General features: G+C 48.6%; 1 protein-coding gene across 11 annotated transcripts in view; it reads right to left on the bottom strand.

Moving 5' to 3' along the window:
- Positions 1-25,568, bottom strand: part of MAP7D3 (MAP7 domain containing 3) — a 1,453,570-nt gene that overhangs the window by 921,051 nt on the left and 506,951 nt on the right. For all 11 annotated transcript variants that reach the window (XM_069612805.1, XM_069612807.1, XM_069612812.1 and 8 more), the window contains one exon: positions 19,036-19,140. In XM_069612805.1, coding sequence (XP_069468906.1) covers positions 19,036-19,140 — 105 coding nt within the window. The remainder of the gene's footprint in view (positions 1-19,035; positions 19,141-25,568) is intronic.

Genomic DNA, 25,568 nt, shown 5'->3' with positions numbered 1-25,568 from the left:
CTCCTATATATTGGAGCCGTTGAGAAGGTGTCATTTGTGACTTCTTGAAATTGAGGGAGAAGCCCAGTCTGTGGAGGAAGTGGAAGGTGACTTTCAGGTGATCTAGTGCCTGTTCGGCAGAACGTGCTCTGATCAGCCAATCGTCCAGGTAGGGATAGACGTGAATCCCCCTCTCCTGAGGTGCGCTGACACCACTACCATCAGTTTGGTGAAGACCCTCAGGGCAGAGGTCAATCCGAATGGCAGGAATCGAAACTGATAGTGTGAGTCGCCAACTACAAACCTCAGGTATTTTCTGTGCTTGAGATGAATCGGCACATGAAAATAAGCATCCTGGAGGTCCAATGACACCAACCAATCCTGGAGTTGAAGGGCCTGAAGAATCTGAGAAAGGGTAACCATCTTGAATTTGACCTTCCGGAGGAACTTGTTCAAGTTTCTTAAGCCCAGGATGGGTCTCAGTCCTCCGTCCTTTTTGGGGATCAAAAAATACGGGCAGTACCATCCCTTGTTCTTCTCCGCTGCAGGTACGGGTTCTATAGCACCTTTCTCCAGCAGGGTTAAAACATCCTGCTGTAGAAGCGGGTCTGAAAACTTCAAAGGGTGTCTCGTTGGTGGATTGCTTTGAGGTAGCATTAGAAAAGGAAGACAGTAGCCATGGGCTATTATTTCTGGAGCTCAAACATCTGAAGTAATGGTTTGCCATTCTTGCTTATGCTGTGACAGCCTGCCTCCTAAAGGGGTCTTGTGATGCAAGTCCTCAAAGTGGTTTTGAGGCGGTTGCTGCAGCCGCTGATGGCAGAGAGGCTGTAGCTGGAGCTGGCTTTGCACGTTTTCCTCGTCCACCGCGAGTGGCCTTTCTCTGGCCCCTTTGACTGGACATTCCTCTCGCCTTTCCATATGAGGAGTAGTAACAATAGGATCGTCCCCTCCAAGATTGACCTGGTGCACGAAAAGGCCGAGGTTGCCTGATGGCAGCTCCCAAAGACTTGGCAGCTGCTTGTGAGGTCTGCCAACTCTCGAGGCTCTCGTCAGCCTTGCTGCCAAAAAGGTGAAACCAGTCGAAGGACATGTTCAGGAGACTGTTCTGCATGTCTGGTGCGAAACCTGACTTCTGTAACCTTGTAAATCTGTGCATTACCGTGCTAGTGCCCATGGACCTGCTCACACTACCTACAGTGTCCAATCCAGATTCAAGGGATTCCTGCAAATCCTCCTTTCCATCTCCAACGATGGCTAGGAATCCTTCCCTTTCGTCCCCTTCCGTTATGTGCTCCGCCGCCATCGCAATGCACTCCCACAGAGTGTACGAAAACTTTGCCAAGGCACATATGGAGTTGGCTGATTTTAACGCCATACTCGCATACCTTCCGTGCCCAGCCATCCACACGCTTATCGTCCCTGTCCGGAGGGATAGAAGGGTACGCCAGTTTGTTAGAAGCTGTGGCTGCCTGTACGACCAAACTCTCGGGAGTGGGATGTTTAGACAGATAGCCGGGGTCGCTACTGGCAGGGCGGTATTTTGAAGTAAGGTATTTATTCACTGGCGGAATAGAATCCGGAGTCTCCCAGTTTTTGGCCACCCTATTTTGCAAGACTACGTGAAAAGGTAGTATTGGGTCTTCAGTAGGACCATGATCCAATATGTCTGTTAGATTATCTTGGATGAATTGGGCTGGGGGTCTGACCCATCCTAAATAATCTATTACCTTTGTCATTAGCCGACGGAATGATGAACTGGCATGTTCTCCTGGTTACGGTCTACCAAAGTCATTTTCAGGAGATGTATCAATACCACTCGCATTGTGCAGTGATTCAACCAAATCCCTCATCCTGCTTTCTTCTGAAATCAGGCATTCTGGGACATTTGGGGTGCCATATTCTAGCCCGAAAGGTACATTCTCCTCATAAGATTTTTCCTGTTCCTCAAAAATTGAGGTCAGGGACTTGAAAAACTCATTCCTAGAAAGAGGTTTGGAAACCTTTTTTGGGAGAGATGGAGGAGGAGTACTAATGGGTCCTGAAGGCATTACAGGAGATTTCGGCGTTGAGGGCTTCGGGGTCTGCGTCGATGGCGTCGGCGTAATACCAGTCTTCGACGGCGCCGGCTTCGAGGGCGTCAAGGCGCTCTTCGAAGACTTGCCCTTCGAGGTGCGTTCGGTCTCGGACAGCGTCGGTGACATCGAGCAATCGACTCCACTCGAGCGGCTTTTCTCGCTCGGCGTCCTGGAAGGTTCTCTATCCTTCCTCTTTCGATCACCCGGGCTCGAGGGCGCACAAGTGTCGGAGCGATGACGCTCCAGGCCGGCTTGCGAGGAAGGCACGGACCGAGGCTTTGCTTTCTAGAACACCTCCATCATTTTGACCCTGAATGCTTCCCATTCTTCGGATGATGAATGTTTAGTAGGACATTTCATCCTTTTGGGGATTCGTCCGAGGACGAGGTGGAGGGGGACCTGTGACGTCGTTTCTTCGATTTTTTCGTCGAAGACGAGCGATGGGAATCGCTTCGGGATCTAGACCGATGCTTTTCCCGTCGAGGAGATTTCTCCTCACGGGACCTCGACTCGACGCTCGAGGCTTTACGGTCGGATTTACGACCTACCCGTAGTTTTCCCCTCCACTCTCACAAGGCCTTCCCCGTCATCGCCTGACACTTCGTACAGGCCCCCATGTCGTGGCCTTCTCCGAGGCCTTCTCCGAGGCACCACAAACACTCTCGTTGCGGGTCTGTAATCGACATTTTTGAACCGCACAACTTTTTGAAACCCGATCTCGGGGTCGTGGTCGGCATCGATGATTAGGACATATTTGTTATTTCTTATTTCTTCACAGAACTCGAGGTGCGCCGAATCTCCGAAGCAACGTATACTGTGGAAAAACGGAACTGAGGCCAACGGGCGATGACGTCACCCTCCAAGGAGGCCTTCGAGGGACCATCGACTCAACGGCATCAACGCACAGCGCCCTCTGCCGAAAAAATGTATCCGAAGCAGTTAAAGCTGGATGGAACACATCCAAGATGAGGAATATGTTGGAGGACACAATCCACTCGAAAAAATGTTTCTCATTGCATACATCCATACTTTCTTCTAAAAGCTATGTTTGTGTTTCATTTGAACACCTATCAACTTGCTTTCGTCCATTTGTTTTATAATTCCTGCATTTGCATCCTCTTTTGCTTGGCTTTCTTTCTTGGTTTCCCTTTCTAATTTGTCTTCTCTTTGTTTGTGTGTTGTCTTCAAAAGTATTCATGTTCTGGCCCCTCTCCACCTCTCCTCCCTCGTCTTGCTCTATAGACCACTGCATCCTTTTCACTCTCAAACTCACTTCCTCCTTGGAGTTCTTAAACCTTCCGTTGCCCCTTCTCGTTTTGGGGTTTTCACAATGGATTCTGAGCATTGGAACGTTCGAACCTCGCTCTTTGAGATCCAACTCCTCTTTTATTAATTTCCAACTGCTTCCTAAGCAGCATTTTCTCTTTTTTCTCAATAATATTTTAACCTCATTAGAATTACTGTCATTACTGTCATCTTTTTATTTACAGCACTTTGGCGAATGCCCTATACAAAAAAATTACAAACCAGTAAATTACAATAAAACCCAATCTTTCAAGCACAGCGCTCCAGCAAACTAGTCAAACAAATTATTTGTGAACTTTAAAACTACATTTATAATTAGCATTGTTGACTGCCCATACAAAACAATATATGTTTGTCAGCACAATCTGACAAACGAGTGTTTGTTTTTTGGAAAACATACACAGCATAAAGCAAAATGACAAATGATGACTTATCGCCCTAGACTAGCATATACACATGGCTAACCAAAACTGGCCACTCGACTAATCCATCACCACTGCTTGGTACAATGAGCACACATGAAAATATCCATCAAGTTACTTTATTTTGCATTTAATGCATTAGCTTTGCTCAATGGGCCATCTCCAAAATGTCTGTCAGCTCATCTACCTGCAAGGCATCCCAAGCAGACAAACTCCTACATACACCCCATACACAAATGAGTTATTACCCTAGTTGTGTCACACTGGAATCTCTCTCCCCTTTGGTCAAAAGCTCTCCCCTTGCATCTTTTTTGCAGACAACCTCTCCACTCATAGATTGCAGAGCTTGACCCCACTTTTCTTTTCAGTTATCCCACAGATTAATAATATGGACTGACTAATTGCTTGAGGCTTAATAAAGTGCTGAAGTAGGCACAAAACAGGTGTCAGCAAAATGATTTTCCCAACATTAAAGGCGTCTTGCACAAGCACCAGGGTATGGAGACCTCTCAGAATATAGCTTGCTGTATATATATAGCATCAGCGGAACACTGCAGACAAGCCACAGGGCTCTTAGGCCACTAAGAGGATTGTTGGGTGCAGAAAAGCTTCTTAACATAACACAGCTTGCTTACAGACATTTCTACTTTAAGACTGCAGCCATTCTTGGAAATAAAAAAAATAAAAAGACACTATCCGCCTCCCTTCAGGGACTTGGAAATTAATCTGCCCGTTTTCCTTCCTAATTTGTCCATTGAAGCAAAATACTATTTGCATTGTCTTGCCATCTGCAGGACCTTGAAGTTCTACATGTAATGCAGTAAAAATATTCAAACCACATATGGTACCTGTGAAAGCTGCAAAGGTACCATTTCAGTGTCATGTTACTTTTGAAGACATCTGTTGGACAGAACAATTGCCAACCTCTGTACTGGTGCGTCTTGGCTGCATTAAAATCAAAAGTCTTTTAATTGGTTCAGATCTACCAACATCTCGGTTTCCTTGTTATATGTCTTTGCTAAACGGCACATGTAAGGAGGTTTATCGAGAAACTTTATATTTAAAAAAAAGATGAAAAGTAGGCCAGTAGGGGATTATACCTAGATGTATTGATTTGGAAACGTAACATTGAATTTTCATATTGTTACGAAATCCTGCTTATAGGCGAAGCTATTCAATGCTCATGAATATTAATGAAGATCCCATGATGAAGAAGAAGGGCTATAAATATGACAATGCATTACTTACCGTAAAAGCATTTCTGATGGTTGTACCTGCTTAGATTCACATGCTGTGCATAGGTCCGACATCCAGTGGTCACTGCGGAGTATTGCATTTTGTTTTTCGTAGTCGAAAAGGGGACGTCGACAAGGCGTGTCTGTAACACTATCCCTATAGTGACGTGCGTTGTACCCACAATCCCTCACGCGTCGAGGTCCCTCTGTTTGTATTTTTCTGCCCTGAGGGAGCCTTCTAGACCTGAGTGAGTACAGAAAAGAGAGAAATATATTAGAGGATGTCTATGTTCCTTCCATCCGAGCGGGGAGGAAGGGCGGGCGCATGTGAATCTAAGCAGATACAACCATCAGAAAAGCTTTTACGGTAAGTAATGCATTGTCTTCTGATGTTTGTTAATCTGCTTAGAATCACATGCTGTGCATAGACTAGCGAGCAGTACCCGGAGTTGGCGGTGGGTTATGAGAAGGAACAGTAGAGAAAAGATGTCTTAATACTGCCTGTCCCACCTGGGAGTCAGATCTAGAGTGTGCATCTAGACAGTAGTGTTTTGTAAAGGTGTGTACAGAACTCCAGGTAGCCGCTTTGCAGATGGATTCCAGGGGAACATTTGCAATGAATGCTATGGAAGCCCCAGTGCCTCGAGTGGAATGTGCTCTTGGCTTGAAGGGTAGTTCTCTCTTAGCAAGAGTGTAACAGAGAGTGATGCATTGTACAATCCATCTAGATATAGTGGACTTAGAGACTGCATCTCCTTCTCTTCCTGCTGCCACCGAGACAAAGAACTGATTAGTCTTTCTCAGTGGTCTGGTTCTTTCCATGTAGAACATGACAGCTCTGCGTACATCCAGTGTATGCAGACTTTTTTCTCCCAAGCTGGAAGGGTTTTGAAAGAACGTTGGTAGTTCTATAGATTGGTTTACATGAAATTTCGAGATGAATTTTGGTGCGAACCTTGGGTGTGTGCGAAGAACCACCTTATCCTTGTGAACTGATACGAAGGGGTCTAGTACAGAAAGAGCCTGTAGTTCACTTACTCTCCTAATGGAGGTGATAGCTATTAGGAAAGCAGTCTTAAGGGTGAGGTATTTAAGAGTTGCCTTGTGCATGGGTTCGAAGGGAGTGCCCATGAGTCTAGAAAGTACCAAGTTTAAGTCCCATCCGGGAGCTGGGTTAGCTATCGGGGGGTGTATTCTCTTTACCCCTTCCATAAAGGCCTTGATAACTGGTATCTTCCACCACAACACTTTAAGTTGGGAAGTGGTGTATGCAGAAAGTGCCGCTAGGTGGACTTTAATGGAATTAAACACTAGACCTGAATCCAGTAAATGGGTCAAGTACAGAATAATGTTAGTGGCAGAGCAGTCAACCGGGTTGATGTTCTTACTTCTACACCAGATGACAAATCTTTTCCACTTGCTAGAATAGCAGTGGCGAGTATTAGGTTTTCTGGCTTCCCTGAGGATGTCCATACATCTCTGAGGGAGATGTAAATGTCCAAATTCGATGATCTCAGGAGCCAGGCTGCTAAGTTCATGGTCTGAGGGCATGGATGCAGTGTCCTGCCCTTGTCTTGTGACAGCATGTTGTACGGGCAGGGAAGTTTCATTGGGGGGGATAGGGACATCTCCATCAAGTGAGCGAACCATGGCTGCCGGGCCCACATTGGGGCTACTAGTATCATGGTAACCTGCTCTTGGTGCATCTTGTGCACCACTCTGTTGAGGAGGGGAGGAGGGGGAAAGGCGTAAACAAATTTCCCTGACCATTGAATCAACAGACCGTTCCCCTTGGACTGGTTCTGGGGGTACCTGGAGGCGTAACTTTGGCATTGTGAGTTCTCCAGGGTTGCGAACAGGTCTATTTCCTGGAAACCCCATTGTGTGAAGACGTCTAAGATGATGTTTTCGTGTAATTGCCATTCGTACTCTTTGGGTAGGGGGAAGTCTCTGCTGAGTTTGTCTGCTAGCAGATTGAGTTACCCTGGTACATGTGATATTAGGAACATGTTGTGTTTGAGAGCCCACTTCCATATATTCTGGGACAGCTTGGACAGTCCTGGAGAGTGAGTGCCCCCTTGCTTGTTGAGATAGTGCATGGCTGTGGTGCTGTCTGTGAGGACCATCACTGTCTTTCCTTGTAAGTGTTCCTGAAAGGCTTTCAGTGCTTTGAACACTGCTAACAGTTCCAGCAGGTTTATATGCTTGGATGCTAAGCTCGGAGTCCACACTCCGTGAGCAGTCTGATGGGATAGGTGAGCCCCCCATCCTGTAAGGGATGCGTCTGTGGTTAGAGTGGCTTCCACTGCGGGTGTGGCAAAAGTTTTCCCTAATAACAGGTTTTCCTTTGTCCACCACCGTAGCGAGAGAACCAAGGCCTGCGAGACAACCACCAGATCGTCCCATTGTCCGCTGGCCTGACACCACTGGCTGTAGAGCCACTCTTGCATTGGGCGCATGCGCAGACGCGCGTGAGGTACCAAATAAATACATGACGCCATCATCCCTAGCAAGCGCATTGCTTTGCGTACCGTGACCACTCGACCTGCCACATATTGGGGGATCTGAAACAGCATGTTTTGGACCCTCTCGTTGGAGGGGAAGACGAGGCCGTCCTTTGTTCGAATTAGAGCCCCTAGGAATTGTTTGATTTGGCTGGGGTCTAAGCTGGACTTCTTTTCGTTGATGGAGAAGCCCAGTTGGGACAAAAGGTCTACGGTCCTTTGGGTATTGGAGAAGCATGTTTCGTAAGAATCCCCAGTTATGAGCCAGTCGTCGAGGTACGGGTAAACCGGGATGGATAATCTGCGCAGGTGGGCCGCTGCCACTGCCAGTACTTTCATAAATACCCTTGGTGCAGATGCTATCCCGAAGGGTAGTACTCTGAACTGATAGTGTTTGTTCTCTATCTTGAACCTGAGGTATTTTCTGTGCGCTGGCAACATTAAAATATGAAAGTATGCATCTTTCATGTCTAGTGTTGTCATGTAATCCCCCTGTGATAACAGTGGGATTACTTCCTGCAAGGTCACCATACGAAACTTTTGGGGTTTGACAAAGTTGTTCGCTGGGCGCAGATCTAATACAGGGCGCATGGTTAAGTCCTTTTTGGGTACAAGGAAGTACACTGAATAAATACCTTCTGTTACCTGAGATAGGGGGACAGCCTCTATAGCCTCTTTTTTCAGTAGCTCTTCTACTTCTTGAAGAAGAATAGTGAGGTGTTCGGGTGTCATGCGTCGGTTCTGTGGGGGTCTGTATTTCGGAGAACCGTTGAATTCGATGCAGTGTCCATGGGCTATGGTGGATAATACCCAGCGGTCTGACGTTATTCCCTCCCATGCTGAAAGGAACGATGTTAGCCGGCCCCTGACCGGTGATGCATGGGAGGGGACCTGAATCTTTGGGTCATTTGTTGGTATTGGGCGTGGGGCCTTTAGGACTGGAGCCGCGCCCCCTTCCTTTGCCACGACGTTGGCCTCTTTGACTGAACTGGGTGCTTTGGTTAGAGGGCCAGTTGGTAGCAGAGTAAAATTGTTGTTGTTGGCTTTGCTGCTGGCGTTGGCCACGAAAGGAGCGTCTATTGCCATAGCTGCGTCCGTTAGGAGGCCTAGAAATTTGGTCAAGAGTCTTGATGGTATCAAACTCCTTCTTAGCATGTTCTAGGGCCTCATCAACTGCTTTCCCAAACAGATGTGTTTGCTCTATGGGCTTATTTATTAGGGAAGCCTGGGTTTCTGGCTTAAATCCCGAATTGCACAGCCAGACATGGCGTTTGAGAAGTATTCCCTGAACCAGGGAGCGGCCAGCTGTCTCTGCGGCATCTAAGGAGTTCTTTACGATGCCCTGGTTTACAAGAGTTCCCTCTGATATAGTAGCCAACAGGCGTGGTGCATCCTCTGCTTCGCTGCGCAGCTTGCTCCACTGTTCATCTGCGTAGCTAGCTAGTAGGGAATTGTTATTCGCGATCCTGGTTGAGAAGGCGGCGGATGTCGTGATTCCTTTCCCAAGTGCATAGAGCTTCTTGCCCTCTTTGTCAGGTGGTGCCTCACTAGTAGATAGTGGTACCCCCGCTCTCTTTCGTGTGTTAGTCACTACCAGAGAGTCTGGAATAGAATGTCCCCTGATGTACAAAGGGTCAGAAGACGAAGGGCTGAAGAGCTTTTCTATCCGAGGGTTGACCCCTCTGACTAAGGCCGGATTGGAAAGGGAAGGAGTTATTCTTCTCTTTATAGAAGCCAGGAGCGGAATGGACTGGCTGACCGGGGCTTTTTCTTTAATAACCTTTTCTACAAAGTCTATGTCTGGAAGGGTTTCCCCTGTGTCTATTTCAAAATGCGCTGCTGCCTTGCGCAATAGTGCATTAAGTGAAGGCTGGTCATCTATGGGGGAGGTGTTCCCAATAGGTGAGTCCTTGGGAGGAGAAGGATGAAAGACATCAGGGTCTGAGTGCACTGATGGGGAGTGCCAGGGCTGTGAGGTAGCTGTATCTTCTTCAAAAGCTCCTGCGCTAGTGTAAGGGTCTTCCTCAAACCTCTCCTCCTCAAGTTCTTCCTCTCCACCTAAACACTCCTCATCTTCCTGGAGGTATTGCTCCTCTTCAGTGAGGTCATATGCATCTGTAGAAGGGGGAAACAGCCTAGGAATCTTGACCCTAGGGTCATCCTGGGTCCATTCTCTTGGTCTTTTGGGTGTGGGTGGGTTCTGGCTACCCAAAAACCTCTCCATCTTTTCCATACAAGAATGGAGTCTTTCCAGGGTCTCATGGGGAACCCCTGAATAGTCTACAGGGGGGAAATCAGTGTTTTCACCTTCAAAAAGCTTCGAATGCTCCCACAACGTCGACGAAAGGTTTCCGTCGCCCTCAGAAAAGCCCTCCGGTAGTTCAGAAGTGCCTTTAGATGGATGGGGCAGTTCCTGGCTACTCTTGTGCTTTTTCGGCGTTTCTATATCCTTGGGTGCGGTATTCGACGTTTGTTTCGTCGTCCGCTTACGTTTGTCCTCGGAAACAATTCTCGCTAGACTCTCGACGACGAGTTCGTCAGTCGAGGGTTCTGGAGTCGGCGTTGCCTGCGTTGCGCGTTGTTTTTCGACGGCCGCTCTATGGAGCGTTACGTCGGATGTTTTTGAGGAAGCGCCCGTATTAGATAAAAGCCAATCGCTGGTCGTGGCTGCATTTGCGGGTGGGGCTTGAGACCCTTGCGGTCTGAGGTCGACGCCGGAGTGCCCTGCGTCCCCTTCGGCGCTGGTGGATCCTTCGTCCTAGACGAAGATGAGCCGTGGGTTGTGTGCTTAGGCCTATGGGGTCTGTGTGCGTCCTTGTCGCCGGGGTTGTCATTCCCATAAGCAGGGCGTGAGCCGAGCCCGTCGGGGCCGGGGACGGACGTCGAGGAGCGCGAGCGCTCCTTCTGGGGGTTAATGACTTCCGTAACGGACGTCGAGTTATCACCCTCCTCGTCACTTTCTGTAACAGCGGCGGCGGGTGAGGAAACTGACTTCGACATCGCGTAGTCCGCCCACCTCTTAACTTTCCGTTCTTTAAGAGTTCTTGGTTTCAAGAGCTTACATGCCGCGCAACTGTCCTCTTTATGATCGAGGGGCAAGCAACGATTACAGAGCTTGTGTTTGTCCTTCCAAGTGTATTTGCCCCTACAGCGTGGGCAAAACTTAAAAGGTGTCCTCTCCATAGCTGAGGCAATAAAAACTGGTGATAACAACCCCAAGGGAAAGATAGGGGAGAATGAAAGACATTCTCGACGAGAAGGTAAAAGTTGGAAACCCCCACTCTCCCTACTGTATGTTGGCCGGCGAGGCCTGGCCACGTGTTCGGCAGCGCCGAAGGATCTCCTCCGTCTCTTCTCCTCCGTCGAAAACTTGCTCGGCGGAGAAACAGCTTCACAGCTAACGTCGAGGGGTGGGATCTTTTAACAATAAGTATATATTAAGGACCGAGGTCCGTAAGTAATTGTTTAGCAATGTCTCTCTAGGAGATCCGCGTAAGGCGACCATAAGCTGGGCGGAAAAAAACAATCTGAGGGACCTCGACGCGTGAGGGATTGTGGGTACAACGCAAGTCACTATAGGGATAGTGTTAGACACGCCTTGTCGACGTCCCCTTTTCGACTACGAAAAACAAAATGCAATACTCCGCAGTGACCACTGGATGTCGGACCTATGCACAGCATGTGATTCTAAGCAGATTAACAAACATCAGAAATATATTTACACATATATTTAAATATATACGAACTTGCACTTTTTAGTTAATTTTTATTAACCTTTGGAATTATCTAATTTATTGAAGTACATATCTGCGGTCTGAGGAGATTCATTCAAACAAATATTATATTTGCAGAGACACACTGTTAGGCTCTCCACCCCTATCAACCCAAAATATTCAACAGCTATTGGACTTTCAGACTAATATATATTTGCCAAACTTTGTAATAGAAGTGAGTTCTAATTCTACACTGAGGCATGAAGGAGACAGGTGAATATTATGTTTCTGTTTCTTTACTTAAAACATATAGCGTCAAATCATTGGTTCTATGTCATTTCATCGACACCCCATTTTCTACGACGGGTTGATGCAGAAAAAAAACTCATCGAAATTGTTCTTTATTTTTGAGGTGTTCTCTCTCCCCCCCAAGTACCCCTTCCTCTACATAATTTTTTGTTATTGCCCTCCCCCCCCCCCCCAAATCACTTGATATGCCCTTTCCCACCCGCCCAAAAAATTTAGAAAGGCGTTTTCGGCAAAAACTCATAAAAACGGGTGTTGATGAAAGGACGTCGTACCAAATCATTAACTATAGAAAATACATTTCCCAGCCAACTCAGCTTTATCGTTTAGTTTCCTATAAAATTCGTAACAAGGCAACCATGTAAACTACTACCACATCCTCCAATTCTAAGAGACCGTGCCCTATGACCCAAATTCCTCTTCTAGGCAAGTGATCTTTCTTTGGTGTGAACAGCCAAGAGAAACAAACAGATGAAAGCCACATCTGACCTCTACACAACCCGCAGAATACATGAACAGAACAAAGTCCAATGTCAATAGCAAAACCACCAGGTAGTCCCAGCTCCAGAAAACTCCTCAGGACAACTTGGGGTTGGCTCCTAGAAAGAACACCAACATTACCAGAGGGAAGGGCATTAATGCCAGAGCAAGTGACAGTAGTATTCACCTGTGTCTTCACTAGAACCAGAATTCCAGTACATGCATTCTATGGCAGCTTACTCAGCAACAAAAATGCAACCACCCCAAATCTGCTTAGAAAACTGTTCCTTCAGATAATCACAAACTAGCATGCCTTGCAGTTTGGCTACCACTAGGGTTTGGACGCCAAGACTCTTCTAGAGTTATGAGCATTGAAAACTCAAACATCAATACCGCCCTACGTCATGACCCACCGTACACAGCAAGCCAAATACTGTACAAAACTGGCATCAGAGAGCTAACACAAGCTGTGCTGTCTCCTCTGCCTGGCAGGGAACAGTAATGTCCTTATACTGTTAAAGACAATGCACCCCATGCACAGGTGTAGGGTGAGCATGAAAAGCATGTTAAATCAACAACCTAATGCCAGTCTTAACCCTCTCGGAGATTAAGGAACAGATGCACTCCGGGAACAGGCCCTCTAAGTGAAGTCTGAAGCCCTAACTTCTGAAACCCTATTGCAAGACACCAGACATAGCAACAGGGCTACCTTAGAAGACAAAGCCTTTAAATGCTGCCCAACAAGATATTTCCAGCACTCCAGCAGACGCAAAACTGCATTAAAGCCACAATGGGAAGAACAACTGGAACATGCCGCTTGAGGAACTTCCCGTCTTTGAGGAGACATCATACATGAGAGGATACTTACTTACCAGCCTACCTTCCACCTGATTGGGACCATGCAGAAATGGCTGAGCTGTATACTCTGAGCACACAGAAGGCTCGGATATCATCTACCAGGGTTGCCAGAGAATTCCGGAATAGCAACAGTGGCAAAAATGAGCTCACTATACATTTCCATACCAGTCCCACCAAGAAGACCAGGCCACCTCATAACGTCTGGAAGTGGAAGGCACCAACGTGTCCCTTATGAGACCAGCAGCTCATGATGAAATGCATGGGATACACCAGCATGCCTCAAAGCTATCCATACCACCAACAACAGAGTCTCAGCCAGGACAAGGGGTTGTACACCATTTGCCAGATCCGTCAGAATCGTTGAGCCTTGTCATAATTCCAGCGACTCATCAGAGGAATTGGAAAAATTCAGGCTAAAAATGCTCAATATTTTCACCAAGCTGCCGGTGGTGCTGTACTTAGAAGAGCCGGCAAGCAGCCCTTATGAGACCACAATTGCACGCCTATGGACTCAGCTCTGGCTCTGATGGACTCTGATCAGACGTCGAGTTAATTGGAGTACCCGTGTTGCTAGTGTGGTGATTTTGCTCAAGAATACACCTGCTTACTAACAGCAAGTATATGCCACAGATCTCAGAGGTCTTTGATGAAGAGGGTGACCTGTCACTTTTTGTAGGAACCACAATGCTGCAGGGAAGTAAGGGATTTCCCAGAGGAATTTTATGAAGAGAGAGGATCTGCCAGAACTGGCCGCCAATCATCAAGAGGCCAGCTGCCTCAACACCTCCCAGGAGCTGGACATTCTTCCAGCACCGACTCCGGGGAAGCCTCATGCTTCCATTCAGAAGATGGTGGTAAAGACGGTTGACACAATGGTCTTGTTGGCCTGTACCAGAACAAAAGTTAAATTTGAGCTTACAGACATTCTGGATGCGGGCCTGCATAGAGACTTTGTTGCCCTTTAACACAGCAGTGGAGGCCCTGGTGCTCGAGTCCTGGGAGAAGCCAGCCCCTTGCCCTGGATGTGGACAGAGACCTGGCAAAGTGCACCATCCAGCAGCTTCGGACCTGACCCACCTTTCAACACGTCTCCCCGGATAGCATGATGTTGCAGGCTGTGACTGGCAAACTTAAAATATACTTTTGTTCCCTCATTGGCCTGATACAGGGAGAGAAAAAGGTTGGATGCATGAGGTTGCAATGTGTTCGCCTCAGGTAGTGTTGCCCTGAATGCCCAGAGGGCCTTAAATGCTTCTTGACAAAGTTTTCCTTTGGTCTCTGAGGCCACAGAAAATCTGCTAGTTGGTGAAATGAAGGCAGGCTTCACCACCCTGGTTAAGGATTGCAGAGAGGCTGCACGCCAGACATTGCAATACGGTCTTGACACAGCAGACTGTGGCTCGGGCCACTGGAACTGTCATGTGGAGTGATGCACAGGAAGTATCACATCTTCCCACTACCAATTCAAGGTCCAGCCTTTGGGCCTTCCTTCAGCACCCAGGGACTTCACCAGACTGCTGGCGGTGGTTACAGCTCAACTCAGGAGTAATGGCATACATGTCTTGCTCTACCTGGATGACTGACTTGTCTGAGCTTGCACCCCTGACCAGGTTTAGGCATTTCTGTACAGTATGTGCAGCCTTCTGGCTTCTCCTTGAACTACAAGAAGTCACACGCTTTGCCCTCCTAGACACTCTAATTTACATGTGGGGACATGGACCGCGCATAGGCAGGACCTTTCCTCCCGAAGATCGTGTGGCGAATATATTTCAGATGGTTTGTGTCCTACAGTCTTAGGAGATGCTATTGGCCTCAGCCTTCCCGCTTTGCTTGGTGTCAGAGCTTCCTGGTTTCTTGTTGTGCTGGAGGTCGCATGCGCATGAGATCACTTCCGTGACTGTGTGCTGTGAGAATGCTCAACACCCACGGTCTGTAGAAACTGGTGCATCTGCTCAGAGCAAAGCTCCACTCCATTGCCTATCACAATCTTGGTAATCATTCTTCAACCAAAACTCATGATGAAAACGTTCTAACTTTATATGTGGTAACCAGTGGAATACTTGCGCACTCCATCCATTTGGACTTATAGATTACTAAATTGATTAGATGGGTGGGATCAGTGTCTAATGTTTCAAAGACATCTATAATGCCTAAGGCCTCTTTGCACTACACTTGTTCACACACAAACCCTGGTGTGAGGAGGTCAACAGACTTGTTTCTTGGACTGATCTCTATACTCACATGGAACACAGAATTTGACCACCTCTTCCACTTCACTGTACAGGTTTGGCACCTGTGAGAAACCTGAGCTTATCCTCAGTCCTACTCTACCTGGATCATCTGCGCAGGTGGGCAGTGAAACGCAATCACTTTTGGATCCCGACCCTGGGGGTGGAGAAGCAAGGGAGGATCACCCGAGTGGAGGGTCCTTGGGCAATGGGAAAAGGGTACCCCACAGGCGAGACATGGTATCCCCTTTTTGCCTGTGAAAACCAAGCTAGCAATCAACCGGCCTTTAAGACTACTGTAAGACATCTTCGCTCATTTTCTCCATTCAATCTGCTACAGTACTGGGATGTAGTGAACAGCAGTAGGTATGTTTACCTCTCTAGTACTGAGACGAAGAGAAGGGCTAGAAAAGAGTACCATTGGGGAAGTCAGACATGTCTAACAAATAGGCTGCAAAGAGGTCAGACAATCAAACCTACTGACTCGCACCTGTGGAACTTTAACACTCCTAGGGAGTATAAAAGGTGGGGCTGCACACCATGGAGGAGGATCAGAAGGGCAGAGAAAGAAAGAAACGTAACAGGCTGGAGAGAAGCATCTCGGAGCCAGGATTGGGAAACGTGTGAGTCAGGAGGAGGAGATGACACCCAGGCCGAGAGCGGGCCATGAGTGGGTCTAATTATCCGGCTGAGTACTGGTTGCCGAAAACCACACTGTGAAGTTGGGCTCCGCCTGAAGCCCACAGCCTCTGCGGCAAGCGGGAGAACGAGGTAAGCGCTCAGTAGCCGCCGCGAGAGAGGCGAAGTTCGTGGATCCAGGAGGATCGAACAGAGAACCGACACAGCAGCAGAGTGGTTGCACACACACAGTGAGTTTAATCCAGGAAACACTCTGTCCGGGGCGCCCACTAATACGGACCTGTATCTGAGAATGCAGAACGAGCTGAAGCAAGTAACCTGTGAATGCCGAGTGACCTGGAAATAATTTGACATAGTCCGCAATATTATATTGAACACTTTTGAAAACCAAGCAAGTAATGAACACTTGAGAATGAGATGTTAAGAAAATCTTGAATACCAAACTGAATTAAAACTTTGTGGGCAAAGATGCGAGCTGATGAAAGTATAAAAGTGACGATTTGAATTCGAACATACGAAAGAAGAGTGAAAGTGTGAAAGTGCCTGATAGAAAGGTGGGGAATAAATAGGACCACAGCAAAGTAAACTTGAAGGAGGAATACAGTCCGGCAAGGCTAAATACTGGTGTAGGATGAAAAAACCCTGGTACGCCTTTTAGGCCTGCGAGGCACCTCAGGAAGAACCCTGGTAGCAGAGCTTTTGAAGCCCCTCCCAGACCTGGAGGGCCCCGGAAGGAGTCCCACGGCCGGGGTGCCCTGAAAAGCAAGGAACTTACCGGGCATCTCTTCTGTCCGTCGATGAAGAGTTAGAAATGCGATGGAAGAACCTTCTGGAAGATCTCTTCCCACCGACGAAGATGACGTTGAAGTGCCTGGACCGAAAGGGAGTCACAGAAGAAACACAAGTCCCAACGGTGATCCGGTCCCAGACACTCCAAGCAGAGAATATGGGGATCCGCCCTAGCGAAGCGACGCTCGCAAGAGGAACAAGTGGCAAATCCAAGACGCACCGGCATAGACGGAAGGACTACGCTAGTGCATCCAGCCCCGACCGCACGCAGAAAAGGACTGAAGGCCGATGCGCGTGGCGGAGCCAAGGACGACAGGGTTACGGCTATGTGCTGTACCCCGCATAAAAGAGAAGGACACATTTTTCAATTTGATGCTTTTTTAGTGCTTAGGTCCCGTCCCACAGGACGGAATGTCCCAAAAGTATGGAGGAAAGGGGACGTGATGTAGGAGTACAGAAGAGCCTATGTGGGCTGAAGAGACTAGGGTTTCTGATTGCGCAAACTGTGATGGGTGGTCTGACAACTGCACCTAGACCCAGCAACCCTCAATTGTGAAAGCCAAAGACATTGTGAAACAAAGCAAGAAGACAGACTTTAAGTGAACTTGTAATGCAATCCAGAAGGAGCGTCAAGTGGACCTGGAGTTGTGTTGAACATTGGCAGATTGAAACCAAGGATACATGGATAAGTTGGAGCCTTGGGGAAGAGAACCCAGAGGCTTGATGTACTGCAATACTGTCTTGATGACAGAGCTCTCCAGACCATTTTGTGTTGAACTGTGTTGCCTTCAACTTGGGGAAGGGAGCCACAAAGATTGTGTGGAACTGTATTGTCTTGAACTTGGGGAAGGGAACAGCAAGGATTTGTGGTACTTTCTTGAACTTGGGGAAGGGGAGCTGAAGAGGAAGCTAGGAGCTGGAAGAATCTCAGAACTTTGTTTTGATCAGCATTCATTTTATTATTGGCATCCCTACACATTGATTAGCTTTGGTTGTGAGGGCAAGGATAGGTTTTGGACACAGACAGGCTTTTAAGTTCAACTTTCTGGCTTGGACTTTCCGTAGTTTCGTTCAGGTAGGGAATAGCCACCTTGGCATAGGACAAGTTAGGCCTTCTACCGTCCTGACATTTGATTTAATGAAGTATTTTATTTTACACTTTGAACCTGTTGTCTGTGTGCTGCTTCATGATGCCTTCACACAACCAAAAATATTTTCAAACCATCCCTTCTCAAAATAGGACTGCGGTCAAGATCGCCATCATAGGCTAACTTAACAATTGTGTCACTGAACATTACAGGTGGAACAATGCTACTCCCCTTTACAATACTGCACTCAGTGTGGGCCAGCTTCATCACCACATTCCAAAACCGAGAGGTATGTTAGCCTGTTTCTACCCTCTCCTCAAGCCTTTGTGAATCAACACAGGTTCACTAAAGTTATCACCATATGCTTTTTCTAATTTTTGCAGATCACAGGGTAGGCTACTCCCACTACATTATCGTCTATCAAAGTCATTTGTAATGGAACACAATGCCTCTGCTTGGGGAATCATCTTCGACGAACCACTTGACACCATATTACATTCTCCTGCAATATATTCCAGTTTGATGCAGCATGCCATCAATTCTACCATTCACCAGCATATTGAGGATGCTCTAGGATGCAAACATATGTAGTAAGAATATAGGATCCTTGTGGATCACAAAGGAAATACCTCAAGTTGCAGTTTTAAAACATTTCACAGGCCAGTACTGCTAGTACTGCCTTTAAGATTATCATATAAACTCTTCAACCCACTCACAGCTCTGAATGCTAACACAATGGTTACATGACACATTCCCTGAATCTGGTTTGGTACAACTCTCATGCATCCACAGAAACTTTGGCTTTGGGCATCAATCTTAAACGTGGTTGCAACATTCACTGAATGACCTCAGGCCTTTGAACTCTCTAACAATATGCTAAATCTTGCTGGCATTTTGCAAAACTGAAAAAAAACTTGGTGTGATACTTCATGTGTCCAAAGAACAATCTTTACTGATCCTTAACTCTTGGGTGCCGGTGGTCTACAGAGAACACAACTGACACTTTTTGGACTTATTTTCATCTGCACACCCTGTGTGTCCCAATTAATTTACACTGCTAAACTTGATCTAGCAGTTTGAGCTGAAGGGTTAGCACTTTACTCTTGATTTCCTTATTGCTCCCAGTTTCCATGATGCAGTCTTAAGTAGTAAGCTCCTGGCACATAACATTCTAAAGACTGCAGAAATGCTGTGCAGTTTATAGTATGCTGGTTAGCCTTAATGTATTGATCAAGGAAACAACGGCATACCAGAAAAGTCATGATTAACTGACAATTAGTAGACTATTTTATGTTCTATAAACAGATTGTACCAGGAGAGAAACTTACGTAGCCCGCTGAAAGGTAAAACAATTGCAAATGAGCATCAAATAGGTTAACAGAAAAGGCAAAACACAGAAATTAAAACTTACTCTTTTCAGAAGAATTCAGCAATGTTGCAGAAGAGGACGACAACCGTTTGCTTATTATTATTTCAGACTGCTTAAGGTTGGATGAAGACGTGGAGCGCTTAGTAGCTGCAATAAGTAGCAGGAAATAAAAATAGAAATGTGCTGTTTATACTATTATTTGACAGAATACCCCCCCCCCAAAAAATTGATTTTCTCCAAGATGAAACATTTCTTTAGTGATAAAGAATACAGGCCCACCTAAAGCTGCATTTAAACTTTAATGTCAATAAATGAACGAACTGCTAAGGCAGGCCACGGTCATCTGACTTTATTCCAGACGGAGAAATAAAAATGATAAGTTACTCACCATAGTGACAAACGTACTCTTAGACCTTAGTCTCCTTTCCTCCATACTGCATGGGCGTCCCTCGCAAGGGAGGGGAGACGGAACCTTTTTCACCAGAAAAAACCTTCTTCCCCTTTAAATTTAGGGGTGCGCTGAGGCGCCGCCCTGGGAGCACGCATTGCCCTGACTCCGCCCTCCGGCACCACACCTCAGTTCCCATAGACGCATCGACAATCGATTAACATTGCCTAATGACACCAGTTTTATTAGGGGGGAGGCAGATGGGACATATGGAGGAAAGGGGACTAAGGTACATTAGTCACTACGGTGAGTGACTTATAATTAAGTCCCCTTTCCTTCATACTGCATGGGCGATTACAGCTGAGTGTAGCCCCAGGGTGGAGAGGAGACCCTCCTTAAGCAAACAGGTTTCTAAGAACCGCCTGTCCAAAAGCCACGTCTGCTCTAGATCTGGCATCCAAACAGTAGTGCTTGCAGAAAGCCAAAGGGGTGGCCCATGTGGCCGCCCTGCCAGGGGACATGCCGCTGTAAGGCGATGGCAGTTGCCTTGGCTCTGACCGCGTGGGCATGCATGTTGGCCGGTGGTGGCTTATGCTGTCCCTCGTAGGCTTCTTTGATGGCCGAGACCATGTACCAGGCTATGGAGGCCTTGGATGCCTGATGCCCCGGTCTTGAACCTCCAAAGGTGATGAATAGAGCGTTCAACTTGCAGAAACTCTTCGTCCTGTCCAAGTAGAATTTTAGTGCATGCCTGACGTCAAGGCAGTGCAGAACTCTCTGCTCCTCGTCTCTGGGCTCAGCAAAAAACGTTGGCAGCACAATTTCCTCGTTCAGATAGAATGCGGAAGGCACCTTAGGAAGGAACGTTTGGTGCGTCTGTCGGGCTACCTTGTCCCTGTGAAACGTAGTGTATGCTCGGAAGCAACCAGCGCCTGAATTTTGCTGATTCTGCAAGCCGAGATGAGGCCGACTAACAAGGCCGTCTTAATGGTGGCCAGTCTGATGTCTGCGGACGCCATTGGTTCGAAGTTTTGGTGCGCCAGGGCACCCCAAGACTATGCTGAGGTCCCATACGGGGTGTGGGGCTTCTTGATGGGTGGGTAGAGCCTGGCGAGACCCGTCAGATGTTTCTTGACGATCAGGTTAGAGGAGGAAAAGCTCTCCTGCTCAGAGTTTCTGTAAGCCCCAATGGCTGCCAGGCAAGTGTCCACCTGCACCCCTGAATGCGCGAGAAGCGCCGAAAGAGCACGGTGGTCAGGGAACATGCCAGAGGGTTAATGCCCTTAGAGTCTACCCAGTGGCAGAACCTGGTCCAGTTGCTCCTATACTGGGCCCTGGTATATTTGCTCCTGGCGCCCCAGTATGATCTCTAGATTAGCTTTAGAGAGGCTGAGATGTCCTAATTTGACCTGTTCAGGAACCATGCTGTGAGGGCTAATTTCTCTCATGCGGGGTGAATGACCCTGCCCCCCTGCTGTGCCAGAAGATGTCATGGGCCCATATGCAGGAGCATGGGAGGCCTCCCAGAGAGAATGAGCAACCCCGAAAATGATGGCCTGGATGGCACCATGGAGCTAGTAGAATGATGCTAAGGAGGCGAGACTCCTTGATCTTGCATATCACCCTGTGAATCAGGGGAGTGGGTGGAAAGGTATATGCTGTCATTCCGTCCCACCTGATCTGAAAGGCATCGCCCAGGGAGCCCAGGCCCTGACCCTGCCGGGAGGCGAACAGTTGGCACTTCTTGTTACCTCGGAAGGCAAAGAGGTCCACCTGGGGGTGGCCCCATTTGTGAAAGATCTCCTGCAGGTGGAACGCAGTGAGGAAGATATTGTTCTCCAGGGCCCATTCCCACATGCTGACTGCCAGCCTGCACAGTGGGGGGGATCTGGTACCTCCCTGCTTGTTGATATAGAACATGCTGGTCGAGTTGTCTGTCTGAATGAGGACGACCTTGCCCTCAATCACCAGGAGAAAGGCCCCGAGCGCCAACCAGATAGCCTTCAATTCTAGCCAACTGATGTGACATTCCTGCTCCTGCAGGTCCAGGGGCCATGGACGTAGTGGTCTTCCAGAGTGGCCCCCCCCAGCCCTCGAGAGAGGAGTCTGTGGTGATGTTGACCTGTGGTGTGGGTTGCCGGGAAGGCTTGCTTGTCCCCAGGTTGCAGTCCCCAGACCACCATGTGAGGTCTGGGTGAAGTGTCAGAGGAACGTTGATCATCTCTGACTGATGGCCTTGTTCCTGGTTCCAGGATGCTGCAAAGTGCAGCTGTATCCTCCTCATCCGGAGTTTCGTGTGGGGGACGGCCAAGAGGACTGCTCCCATAAGACCCAGTAGGTGTTGGTACCACCAGGCCGAGGTCACTTCTCTGCTGAGGAAGTGCGCTGTGGCTCTGAGTGCCATGATCTTGTCCTCCGAGGGAAAAACTTTCTCAGAGCACATGTCCCAAATGAGGCCCAAGAAGGTCAGTGTCTGCGTGGGCTGCAGCTGTGACTTCTTGAGGTTGAGAGAAAAACCCAGCTTGTGCAGTGTGTTCATAACAGCGTGGGAAGTATGGTGCACTGTTTCCGGAGATGTAGCCCTGACGAGCCAGTCGTCCAGGTACAGGTAAATGTGGTGGCCTTGCGACCTGAGGAGGGCGGCCAATGTGTTCATCAGCCTGGTAAAGACCATGGGGGCTGAGTTGAGGTAGAAAGGGAGCACACCTTGTATTGAAAATGGTAGCCCATGATCCTGAATCGTAGATGGGAACAATTAGGCTGTCAGATCGGAATGTGTAGGTACGCGTCCTTTAGATCCAGGGAGCACATACACTCTCCCTTGCACAATGTCTCTGCCGTCAAAGCTGGTATAACCATCTTGAATTTTTGTAGAGGTAGGGAGAAGTTGAGGGTGGAAAGGTCCAGCACAACTCTCTCGCCCACCTGGTTCTTTTTCTGAATGGTGAAAATCCTGGAGTAAAAGCCCAAGCCACTTCCTCGATCTCGACGAGCGACCGGATCGCTACCAAAAAGAGTTGCTGTCCCAATCTGTGGGAGTGGAGGGGAGGAGGGAGGAGAGGCTTGGATAGGGAAGCAATACCCTCTGGAGACTACAGAGAGGATCCAGGGGTCCGGGAAATTCTGGTGCCAGAAGTGTGCATGGAGAACAAGCCTCCCCCCCCACTGGGGACACGTGGACCTGGAGGGGCGGGTCATACCTTCTTCCACTCTGAGGCTGCTGCGGAGGAGGGGGACTTGAAAAAGCCCCAACTCTCCCCTCCACCCCTTTTTGTTTGTGCTGGGACGGCGAACGATCAGGCTGCCTGCACCTCTACTCTTGGAAGCCGCAGAAACCTCTGTATGTACGCCCCTTCTCAGAGCGTTGCTGTGACTGGGTGTACGGTTTGGGCGTGGTCTTTGTGAGAATGGTTAAAGACTTGGCCGTTTGAGAGCTGTTTTTCTTTTTATCCAGCTCCTCATCCGTTGTGGAGTGGGAGAGGTCACCCCCTTTGAACAGAAGATCCAGTATGCGTGGCTGGACCTCTGGGTTGAATTTCGTAGCACAGAGACAGGCCGTTCTTCTCATGTCCATGACAATAGAGATGGCACGGCCAGAGGTGTTGATGTGGGCCACGGAGGACTCCATGATGTCCTGCGCCACGATCTTGGCCTCAGTCAATCCCGCCTTGAATCGTGATGGCTCTGCCCCGGATGCTCTGGGAGGAAATCCGTAATTTCCCACCAGAGCCTCTGGTTAACGGTTGCCAGCATGGCATCCGCATTGGCTTGACGCAGGTGCAAGGACTCGTTGGAATACAGCTTCTTCCCGTACTCCTCCAAGATCTTCTCCTCCTTGACTAGCAGCGCCGCAGAGGAGGAAGCTGAATACAACTGAGGCTTGGAGTACAGTGATGCCGCAGCGATCACCGATCACTGAGGAGTGTGGCTGAGGATGGGCCGATAGCGAGAGTGTATCCCCTCCATCTGGCAGTACTTGGCATCCAGGTGTTTATTCACCGGCTGGGCTGAGTGGGGCTTGAGCCAATCTTTCAAGGCAACAACTCCCGCATCGGGTACCCTTTTCTGGCAATGGGACGTAGCGTGAGGACTGCTGCAAGGACCCCCTCTGCTTGTTGCTCGACCTCGGGCTGAGGAAGGCCCAAGTAGTCTGCCAGCCCTGCCAGACGTTTGTGGGAGGCTTTGGCTGAAGACGGCGTGTCAGGGTTCTTCTCCTCCTCATCTGTGTCCACCTGCAGATCCGTAGGGTCCGTTACCAGAGGGGGGAGTGCTAGGAGCCGGGGGCTACGGTACGGGGACCGGAGCAAGAGGCTGCGGCGGAACCGACTGCACAAGCGGCTGGGGAGCCGGAGTGGGCTGTTGAGGTTGAACAGGGACCGGAGGAGCCTGCACTGAGGCCTGAGGCGCCAGCAGGACAATTGGAGGGAGCAAGTCCCTGATGCATCCCTGAGAATGAACCCCATCTGAGGAGATTTCATGAGCCCGAGGAACATTTCAAAGAACCTGTCCTCACAGGCTGGATTGGTGGTAGGCGATATTGACGGGGTAGCGGGCAGCTGCTGGAGCCATTGCGTGCCCTGCCCATAAGGTTGCAGCAGGAACCTGCCTTGCGCAAAGGAAGGAGAAGCTGTAGGCCACATACCTGGTTGACACCAGTCCCACTTCGACACACGGTCCTCCGTCTGCCTTCGTCGGCCGGATGTCTGGATTTTCTGGCGCGGTGGCCATCTTGTCGAGCTGCCTTCCACGTGCCTGCGTCGTGTTGCTCAGCTCACTGGGCCCCGCTCCGTCCAGGACTCTTGAGTTTGGATCATGGGGCCTACCCTGTTCCTCAGGCCTAGGCCCGGTAGGAGTTACGCCCTCAGTGGATCTGCCAGTAGAACTGCGTAAAGGTGCCCCCTCGGACATGATGCCGGTACTAGGGCACAGCCCCTCGGGTGAAGACCCGGTAAAAGAACCTTCCGATCACTCAGCACCCTCACCGGTAGGATCGGTAGATCCCTCGGCCTCTCGGCCGGTAGCTGATACAGCCTCAGTACTTGTGCTGGTACGAGGACCTGAGCTGTCCCCTCTTGCGCAGGCAAGTCCTTGGGAAGGAGTCTCCCTTGCGGGATGCACTGGAAAAGAGCAGCCCTACCTTGGGCTTGGATCGATGATAGACAAAGTCCTTCAGGTCCTCTGGAGGCGATCTGTGGAAGAGCTCCCTCCACATGGCCAGCCTGTTCTTCAAAGACCTTGAGGAAAGCGCCTTGCATGCGGTACAAGCTTGCCAGCCTTGGTCAGGGCCAAGGCACCGTAGGCAGAGGGGTCTTTAGTCGGAAGTGCCTGTTGCAGGATGGACACCTGCTGAACCCTCTGGAAGTCGACATGCGCCGGGGAGGAGTGCGACGCCTGAGGACAGAGTACTTGAATGATAAAAAGACAAAAAAAAGAAGTATCCGCGCGTGGAATTACATGGCTGAAGTCAAACCCAGGAGCACTGGTGAATTTCGGCACGTTCCAGTTGACGCGGCGAAAAAGCGGACTGGGGTGTGGCGCCGGAGGGCAGAGTCAGGGTAGAGCGTGCACCCAGGGCCGCGCCTTTAAATTAATAGGGGAAGAAGGTTTTTTCTGGTGAAAAAGGTTCCGTCTCCCGTACCTCGGGAGGACGCCTAAGGGGACGGGACGCAAGAGTACATACAATTTTCTTTTTCAATTTATTTTTCAAATTTCTTTTTTTTTTTTTTAAGTTTACCTTTTCTGTTTGATGGAGTTCACACATGCAAGGACTGGAGTTTTTTTTCAAAACGTTTTCCTCCTTTTGCATGTAGTGTACACAGAAAAAGAAACGTACTTATGTGGTGTAGTCCTAGTTTTTCATCAAGAGTATGCTCAAACACAAAACATCTAAACACAAACAGGTTCCTGGAAAACTTTTCATGAAGTGAATATTTTTGGGAATAAGGATGGTTAATTTAAATCGTTTTTCTGTTCACTTAAGCCCAGGAAAAGGAAAAGATAGACTAGATCTAGATAGATATAAAGATTTATAAAGACAGAACCCTGCAGTTGCCACTTGGGTGTCCTAGCCTAGTCAATAGCACAAACCCCTCTCCCACGATGGAAGATCTGCCAAGAGCCCTTGTGAAATGACAAAATGTCCAAAGTTCATCAACACCAAGCAATGCTTTCCGCACTGCAAGGTGTA

Source organism: Ambystoma mexicanum, chromosome 5p (assembly GCF_040938575.1).
Source record: "Ambystoma mexicanum isolate Mex_15411 chromosome 5p, UKY_AmexF1_1, whole genome shotgun sequence".
In the NCBI taxonomy this organism is placed as follows: domain Eukaryota; kingdom Metazoa; phylum Chordata; class Amphibia; order Caudata; family Ambystomatidae; genus Ambystoma; species Ambystoma mexicanum.
Note: the sequence above shows the minus strand (reverse complement) of the source record. Positions and strands in the feature narration are given on the sequence as shown.